We start from the raw sequence: 9,727 nt of genomic DNA, 5'->3' as shown, positions 1-9,727 counted from the left end.
AGGCCACCGGGGTCTGGCAGGGGCACGAATGCCAGCGGCAGGTGAGACACTGGCTAGTAGGAGGCACTCTGTATACTGGAGAACTAATTCCTGAGATGACCAGCAGGAGGTGCTGCGCTGGTGAGTCTCAACCTTGCTACAGTGCCATTGGATTAAAGGCGCTTTTGTGGCAAGAACCACCAGTAGAGCAATGTACAGTAACTCCTCATTTAAAGTTGTCCCGCTTAACGTTGCTGATCAATTAGGGAACATGCTCATTTAAAGTTGTGCAATGCTCCACTCTTACGTTGTTTGGCTGCCTGCTTTCTCCACAGTTGGCAGCCTCCCTACGGCCCCCTCCCCCCAGTGCCTCCTGCCTGCCGGCAGATTCTGCAGATCAGTTCCTTTCCCCTCCTCCCCCCGCCTCCTGCCTGTGGCAATCAGCTGGCTTGTGGTGTTTTGGAGGCAGAAGTGAGGGGGGAGGAGTGAGAACTCAGCGCACAGTCTCCCTCTCCCTCTCCTGCCTCCCGAACACGGCATGCCAGCTGATTGCCCCAGGCAGGAGGGAGCGGGGAGGAGCGAATGTAGGCTCTTCCTTCCTTCCCTATGCGGCAATCAGCTGGCTTGGCATTTAGAAAGGCGGGGAGGGAGAGGAGAGGGGCCAGGACACAGCGAGCGAAGTAAAGGGGGAGGAGATGGGGGCGAGAAGAGGCTGATCAAGGGTGGGAACTTGGGGGAAGGAGTGGAGTGAGCGGACTGAAGGTTGAACCCCTGCCTCTGGTGCTTGCAGAGTAGGGGAAGCTGCCCTGGAACCTAACCCCCCCATTTACATTAATTCTTATGGGGAAATTGGATTCGCTTAACATCACTTCACTTAAAATTGCATTTTTCAGGAACATAATTACAACATTAAGTGAGGAGTTACTGTATGTTAAAAACTCCTACCTTAACCTATTACTTTCCAACTCATGAGGATAAAAGAACTAACGCACTGGATACCAGTAATATTCTACACTTTAACTTTTCTTTGTGGGTCAATTGGACAAGTCTGTACAAAATAACAAATTATCCAACTGACTGAAATCACACAGGCCCAGGTTCAGACACGCAGCTTGGCTATTTTACATCAGGGATCTGAAATGTAAAGAGTATCTACACAAGCAGAACAAATTATAACACACCATTGGTAAGATATTCTTAAAGGATGGGCCCCAATTATTATTTTCTTTGTTCTAATAAGTTTAATGTTAATCATAATGTGTGGTATTTTCTGTTGGATGCTGAAACCACCAGCTCAGATTGTTTCAAAAAAATTATATAGCCTTGAGACAATTACATAAAGTGTGACCTAGTCAATACCTCTGGATTGAAGGGTCATTTGTAAGTCAATGTAGAGCTGAAGAATGAAATTATTTCTTTTCTTTAATTACTATTATTAATATTATTTTATTTTGAATCAAATGAACAAACCAAACTTCACTGTTCTAACATTGTAACTCCTGTTTGCCTCCCAACATTTTAAATTGTTCATTACACTTGTTTTAATAAGATTCTATATTGTAACTAAAACCCCATTTTAAAATGCTTACTCCATTTTGCAAAATCCTGCTGTAACCTCACTAACTTAGTTCAGTGGATGGTTAACAATGCATTATAAGAAGTTTGATCCCATGTCCAAAACCACCCCTTTCTGACCTGTTTGGTACCCAGCATATACTGCCAAACCAAAGCTTCCCAAAATACAGTGGGTGGACAGTGGGATATCTATTCATGGTGTACCTCACTCTGAAATGATACAAGTGCTTCTGGTGAGTACCCTGACTGCTAAGGCAAGGAGTCCAGCAGGCATGCACAGCAGTGACATAGTAACTGTAGTGATTCCATGCTGACATAACTTGAGTTAACCCACACTTAAACTGTAGATAAGACCTTAGGTATATTAAATGTTTGGTAGTATGAGGGGAGACTAACATTCATTTAGGTGTTTAGGCTCAAGGCATTGGATCTGGCCTTACTGCACCCACCCTACAGGCTCAGGAACAAAGAGGCACAAAAAAGATCTCATTTATTTATTAAAATTACTTGGCTCGAGGGTGTATAACTCATGATTTTAGAATTCTTGTGGTTATAAAGGTATCTTGGGGTTGTAGATGTGTTTTATTATATTTTGAAAGGAAAAACTATGAATAGGTTGAACAAAGAATTAGATCAGTCCCTCAGGATAAGTAGATTGGCTATTAGCCAAGATAATCAGGGATGCTGGGAGTGGACAATGGGATGGTTCAGTGAGTCATTGCCTGGTCTGATCATTCCCTTAGAAGCATGTGGCTTTGGCCACTGTCACAAGACAGGATACTAGATTAGGCGGCCTATTGGTCTGACCACCAATATTTACACCATTGGTGAAATGACTCAAAACAATAGGCCAGAAATTCAGTCAGAGTGGAAGTCAGATGATCCAACAGAATAAACATCTGCTCTAAAAATGAGAAGAAAAAAATAGAATTAAAAATTCAGGGAATCCCAGCAGCAGATAAGACAACTTGGGAAAGTGTTCGGAGACTCTATGCACTCAGATACAGTGATGGGGGATTCTTTGCTTCTGAGGGGATAGATGTAAATGTTTCACTGAATTAAGTCTCAGGGCTTGGCTACACTGGAGAGTTGCAGCACTGGTGGTGGCTTTACAGCACTGCAACTCACTCACTGTCCACACTTGCAAGGCATATATAGCGCTGTATCTCCCTGGCTACAGCGCTGGCTGTACTCCTCCTCTGCCTGGGGAATAACGACTGCAGTGCTGGTCATGCAGCACTGCTCCGCCAGCGTGGCCACCAAAAGCGCTGTTATTGGCCTCCAGAGGTATTCGGAGGTATCCCAGAATGCCTGCTCAGCCACTCTGCTCATCAGTTCGAACTCCACTGCCCTGGCCTCAGGTGACCCGCCCTTTAAATGCCCCAAGAATTTTAAAAATCCCCTTCCTGTTTGCTCAGCCAGGTGTGGAGTGCAATCAGTGAATCTTTCCAGGTGACCATGCCTCCACGCGCCAAACGAGCCCCAGCATGGACAGCAATGGTGAGTTGCTGGACCTCATCAGTGTTTGAGGGAGGAAGCTGTGCAGTCCCAGCTGCGCTCCAGCCATAGGAATTACGATACCTTGGGCAGATATCAAGGGCCATTCTGAAAGGGGCCAAATGGCGGGACACGCTGCAGTGCAGGTTAAAGTGAAGGAGCTGCAGAGTGCCTATTGTAAAGCCTGCAAGGGAAACCGCTTGCTCCGGCTCTGCTCCCATGACCTGCCGTTTTTACAAAGAGCTGGACGCGATACTTGGGGGTGACCCCACCACCAATCCGAGGACCACGATGGAGACTTCAGAGTGGGGGGGTGAGGAGGGGGGAGAGGAAACGGGAGTGAGGGTACTGGGGTGGGGGAGACACCCCAGAGTCCCTGGAGGCATGTAGCCAGGAGCTCTTCTCAAGCCAGGAGGAAGGTAGCCAGGCACAGCAGTCGTACTTGGTGGAGGAAAACAGAGGAACGCTTTTTTAGTTCCTGGTAAGCGGCTTTTATTTTCAGGATGGACATTTTTCGGGAGAGGAGGAGGGTTCTGCTTGCATGCATGCCTAGATGTGGAATAGCGAGGGGTGGGGGACCATTGCTGCACACAAGCAAAGCTGCATAGGGGTCAGGACGGAATCCGCATTGCTGTAGAAGACCCTCCTGTTCTTCCCAGGCGACCCGCAGCAGCGAGATATCTTCTAGGATCAAATCTTGTGGAAAATGTTGGGAGAGTGTTCAGTGTAGATGCCCCCTGCAGCTGTTTGCTTACCCCAACGCCAGAAACCTTGAGGACAGTACAGCCCTGAAGCAATCAGTCCCCTTACTCACCATTTCGGGGCTCCTGTGGGTTATGTTCGCTCTTTTTGGTATGGGAAAATTATGCTAAAGTGAAGACTGTAAACTCCTTCACTGTGTGGGAATAACTGTCTGAGATATAAACAATACTGCCTCTGTTAATGTTGCCTTTTTTGCCTTTCCACAAGCAACCTTGAGTTCTCGGCTTCCCGTGTAATCAACTGCTCAAAGACTCCAAAACCTCTGGAAGAAGCCACGAAAAAGCAAAGAAACCTGCTGCAAGCAGTTATGGATCACTCTGCCACAGAGAATCAAAAAGTGCAGGACTGGAGGGAAAGGGAAAGCAGGATCCACCAGAGAAAAACATAGCGGCCAGGAAGAAAAGCACAAAGCAGCTGATAAGCATCCTGGCGTGCCAAGCGGACTCTATCCAGGCGCTTGTAGCCATGCAGGCAGAGCACTACCGTGGTGCCCCCCTCCCCATCCCAAAGCTCTTTCCCTTGTGCCCCAATGTAAGCTCAAAACCCCCTCCCTAACCCAAAGCCCCTTCCCCAGCTTCCAGGTTCTTACCACCACCAGCTGCCTCCAGCACCTGTACGTTCACCAACCAGCCCTGAGAACGATGACCCTTACCCTCTGCACTCAACCCCCATCACCATGCAGTATAGCCATCCTGAAGTGCAGCACTCATTGCACAGCACTCCAGACAGGACATATTCAAACTTGTGACTGTACAGTTCACCACCCTACCCCCCTGCCCTTTTAGGTTCCCAAAATGTTGTGTGTCTGTCAATAAAGTTATTTCCTTTTCAATAAATGAACTCTTGGCTTTGAAAACAGTCTTTATTATTGCAGAAAGTCAAAGATATCTTAGCCCAGGAAAGAATCAGGCACTGCAAATCAGCTTAGGAAAAACAGATTCCTACTAACATTGTAACCACTGCACCAGCGCTTTCCCTACACAGCTGTACGAAGACAGCTTTAACTCCCAGCGCTGCACACCTGCAAGAGTAGCCAAACCCTCAGGGATTATCTACACTGGCATTGGCAAGTTACAGCGTTCTAACCTGCCGGCTCAGGGGTGTGAAAAATCCCCCCCTGCCAGAGCACAGCAAGTTTGAGTGCTTTAAAGCGCTAGTGTGGACAGGCTTGGCTCCCAGTGCTCAGAGCTAATCCCCTTCTTGCGGTGGATTACCAGAAGCACTAGCACCCATGACTACGCTTTGAAATTTGTAGTGTAGACATAATCGCAGTAGGTTAGATCAGACAAAGAGGAGATGCAATGACTAGGCATTGGGATGCCTGTGCCTTTAAGAACCCCGCCCTGGGAAGCGGATGCTGAGAGGTGCTGTCTGTGAGAGGGGAAATAAAAAAGCAAACACTGGTGTCTCAGTGCCAATGGGGTAACTGCTACCCCCTGTGCCCCCCTCCTGGGCTTAACTCCTGCTCCTCCCCCCAGCCCTGATTTTCCCCTTAGCCCCTCTCCTAATGCTGCCTCACCCCCCAGACCTGTCAATTTCCGCCCCAGGGCACCCCTGCTCCGGTCCGCCTCGTTTTAGCCCCTGTAAATCGCAGGCAGCAGAGTTTCACGGCTAATTAAGGGCAGAGCGAAAGGCAGCCGCTTCAGCAGATGTTACTGAGCATGCTCAGTTCTGTGACCATACAAAAGTCCCTTTGCTCAAATAAAAAAGCCTTTCGCCCCCCCCCGCTATTGTGCCAAGCCCGGGTGTCTCAGTCCGCTGGGGTATCTGCAACCCCTCTGCCCCTGCCTCCCTCCTGGGCTTAACTCCACCTCCTCCCCCCATTCCTGATTTTCCCCTTAGCCCCTCGCCTAATGCTGCCTCCAGCTGCCTGACCCCCCAGACCAGGCAATTTCCGCCCCCTTTTAGCCCCTGTCAAAAGCAGTCAGTAGACGCCTGGGGTAAAAGGGCAGTGACTTCAGCAGGTGACCTGAGCCTGCTCCGTGCGCCGTAACAGCACGTTTCTAGCAGAGCAGCGGCCTCCACTGCACCCGGCGGGGCGGGAGGGACGAGCCTGGGCAGGAAGGGGAGCGGCCGGGACCCCCGGGAGAGCGGGTCAGACACCCGGGGGTGGGCGGGACCCCCGGGGAGCGGGTCGGACACCAGGGGGAGCGGTCCCGGGTGGGTGTGCGGTCCCGGGTGGGTGTGCGGGTCGGACACCCGGGGGTGGGCGGGACCCCGGGGGAGCGGTTCGGATACCTGGGGGAGCGATCCCGGCCGGGGGAGCGGGTCGGACACCAGGGGGAGCGGTCCCGGGTGGGTGTGCGGGTCGGACACCCGGGGGTGGGCGGGACCCCGGGGGAGCGATCCCGGCCGGGGGAGCGGGTCGGACACCAGGGGGAGCGGTCCCGGGTGGGTGTGCGGGTCGGACACCCCGGGCGGGCGGACCCCGGGGCAGCGGGTGCAGCGCCCCAGTGAGCCGAGTTCGTCTCAGCCCCGCCCGGCTCCTTTCCCGCTTGCAGGGCGGGGGGTCGGCGCTGGAACCTCCCCGGACGCCGCGGCCCCGAGGCGGGAAGAGACCTTGGCCAGGTGTCCGCCTGGCTCCTCCCGCCTCCTTCCCCGCAGAGCTCCCTGGGCCTCCCGCCCCCGTTGCTCCCCCGGCCCCGGAGCACTGCGCTGAGGTGGGCTGGCTGCTCCGGAGCCTCCCCAGCGGAGCCGCGAGGAGAAGCCGGGCTCATAGTTCCCGAACGAACGTGACTCAGCGCTCGCCCAGCCCCGCCAGGGACGCACGGGCAGACGGCGCCGCGGGGGCAGAATTTGGGATCCTTGCTGCGGAGAGAGACGAGCTGGCTTCAGGCTGCCCTGCAGGGGTTCTGCATGAGCGTTGCAAAGGTAGGAGACCTGCCGCAGGGAGAAGGGCAGTGCACCTGCTGATGCGCAGATATGCACCCGTGTATTGTGTGAGCCGCTCTGTATGCACAAGCCGCAAATCTCTGCACTGCAATAGATCTGCTGCAGCAAGTGACCTCTGTAAATCTTAATCTACCTGTGACATTCAAACCTTTGGAGTAATCTGAAAAGTTGGTATGCATATGCTGCCTTCCTGGTACTCTGTTGTATCCAGTAGTCAATCTGCGTTCCCTGGAAATGGACCTGGCATGTCCGTTCTCAGCTGTGTGGATGAATTTGGTTCTGTGCACTTTCCCCTTCAAGAACTCCGAGGCTGCTCTGGAGATGGGGTGAGCCCTTTGCAGCAGCCAGCCCTGTTGAATACAGTTACACAGAAGGCGTAAAACCTGCTGCTGTTTTGCTGTGGGCTGGGGTTCAGGAAGATTTGAGTGGTTTGTCACTTGGGCTCCCATCAGAGGGAGGGGAAACTGCGAATGCTGGCTATGGAAACAGGGTGACCAGACAGCAAATGTAAAAAATCGGGATGGGGTGGGGGGTAATAGGAGCCTATATAAGAGAAAGACCCAAGAATTGGGACTGTCCCTATAAAATCGGGACATCTGGTCACCCTATAGGGAAATGATGTGCATTAACTGTGAAGTGCTGATGCAATAATATGTGTGTGTTCTGTACTGCCTGGGAGAATAGCCCTGCCTTGTATCTTTGTGCTCTACATTAACCTGGGCAACGCAAGGAGTCTGTCAGCTCTGTGAAATGGGAACAGGCCGGTGCTGAGTCCCTGCACTGGGACAAGGGTCTTTGCTGCCCCTCAAAAGAGGGAACTGACTCGGGGATCTTGCCTAATGTCACTTGTCCTGCCTACCATTTACTAATTATTCCAGAGGGCCAGCACCCTGGTCCTTTGTTGACAATGCTGCAAGTAAAGGGCCTGGGAAAAGCTCAATGACCAGTGCAAGGCCAGAGACCGATTCCAAAAGACCTTGGAAGCCAGCAGCTCTGGGGGACTTTGTGGATCTCTCCGGACAAGTGCCATTCCCTTGTTATCTTTGTCTTATTAAATGCAGGGCTTGATGGGGCTGCACACATTTACACAGCTGAAGATCTGGGCCAATGTGTTAATGGAGAACTATGTTTGGGGAGCAAGTGTGAGTGTACAGGCGTATGTATGTGCACACACAAACTGTACATAGACATAGACACGCAGATTTGCTCTCTCTCTCACGCACACTACACGTACACACACAAGTAGGAACAGGAGACAGTATCTTTCTGGTGTATGGGAATAGGGTGAGTGGCCTGAATTCTCTGTGATGCAGTGGCCTGATGTGAGCAATGGACACTCCACATGCTAAATTCAGTACTAGCATTTCACCTTCTTCTAGACTCTGGGCTTTCTCTTTTCTGAATTAATCTCCCAGAGACAAACGCTGTGTGCTCTCTGCTCGTCCAGGGAGGTGAATGGTGCACCTGAGTGAGGAGGTGGACAGCCACTCTTCATTTCTCTTCTGTGACGCCGGCAGCAGGCCCTTACCATGTAGGGGCTGGGTGCAATATTTCTGCACAGCCGAGTCCCTGTTCCGATAGTGTAGCCGGCCCTTTGCCCCAGCGCCTGCTGCTTCTGGATCCTACCCTGCTTTTAGTTGGTCGTCTGGGTGGGACTCCAGTATCAGGTTCTCTAGGATCTTTAGGTGGGTCTCTCAGGAAGCAGAGCCATGAGCTACAGACACCAGTTCAAGCTGGTGGGTCGGCTGTTACCTGTCCAGGGTGACAGGTCAGCCGTTACTGTTATCCATTTGGATTCCTGGCCTAGGAATTCACATTTATTGTAATGTCCTTCGCACTCTGTTGGTCACTTTCCCAAGGGTCTTTACAGACATGGGGACGTTGTCTTCCGGAAGCCCCGGAGGAAGGTTGGGCGCAGTGCGTGAGCCGGAGGCAGAGAAACTGGCTGGCCCTAGGTTGTGCAGCAGCTGTGTGGGCAGGGAGTCCCCCACGATTAGGAGCATGCAAAGCTGGCTGTGAACAGCTTCATGAGCCCGGGTCCCATACTGTGTGTAGCTTGGTCCCAGAGCCCCAGATGCTGCCTGTTGGGCTCTGCTTGCTGCTATTTCTCATAGGACACAACTTAATGGTTATTTTAAATCCAGCTCAGAAGCTGCCTAATGACAACCAGGGAATCTTAATGTCTCATCAACAGTCAGCTCTCTGGGTAAGGGCAGTCATGCCACCCATCCACCTGTTCCAAGGGGTCCAGTGCAGTGGCAGCTAGTGCTGCCTTGTTACCACCAGTGCCAGGCACGAGGGAGATGACTAGCAGAGATGGGTGAGTGCAGAGCACAGGTGTTTCACTAGTGCCCCTTCCTGCTCTCTCTAGTCAGTGCCAGGGCATTCCTTCCTGAAGCACAGCTCGGTGGTATGAGAAGGATGGAGGATTTACTGCACCCCCTGATCCCTATGCAGCAGGCCACATGCAGCTCAATGTACTGCCCTGAGAAGGATAAAGGAATGAGTTGACCCTGCCAGGATTTGAACCTATGGCTCCAGGGAATCTGTGTATATGATCCCTAAGGCTTTTGAACACTAAGGCATAACAGCAGAGACATGAGTATGCTTGCTGAAGTACCCTGGGATGTAAGGAGATCACTCAGAGCTTGACCTTGCAAAGTGCTGCTGAGCAGCTTTTAGAGGGTGCTCAGCACTGTGCAGAATGAAGTTCTTGAGGCCATGTGGGATCAGGGATGCATAGTGTGGATGGGGGTCTGCTATATGTTAAATTCCCCAGGTGATGTTTGCTCCTGGAATACTCTAGATATCTATGGGACACTCTCAGCACTGGTGTCAGTGGAGGTGTGAGCAGGGGAAGCAGGATTGTGTAGTAAGAATGAAGCGGCTCCTTCTGCATTTCCTGTGCCTGCAAACTGCTGAGGCAGGTCTGTCGCTCTGTCTGTTTTACCATGTGATACTCTTTTGGGATTCTTCCTCCGGTTAATTCCAAGTAACTTTGTATTGTAGCCATTACAGGCCC

At 51.8% G+C, this 9,727-nt stretch overlaps 1 protein-coding gene across 1 annotated transcript in view; it reads left to right on the top strand.

Moving 5' to 3' along the window:
* The first annotated feature begins 6,579 nt into the window (after positions 1–6,579).
* The window catches only part of CORO2A (coronin 2A), a 151,093-nt gene continuing 147,945 nt past the window's right edge, over positions 6,580–9,727 (top strand). Inside the window, exon 1 of the mRNA XM_032782942.2 lies at positions 6,580–6,684. Coding sequence (XP_032638833.1) covers positions 6,670–6,684 — 15 coding nt within the window. The 5' untranslated portion in view covers positions 6,580–6,669. The remainder of the gene's footprint in view (positions 6,685–9,727) is intronic.

Source organism: Chelonoidis abingdonii, chromosome 6 (genome assembly GCF_003597395.2).
Source record: "Chelonoidis abingdonii isolate Lonesome George chromosome 6, CheloAbing_2.0, whole genome shotgun sequence".
NCBI lineage: Eukaryota > Metazoa > Chordata > Testudines > Testudinidae > Chelonoidis > Chelonoidis abingdonii.
This window is presented reverse-complemented; position numbering and strand designations above follow the sequence as displayed.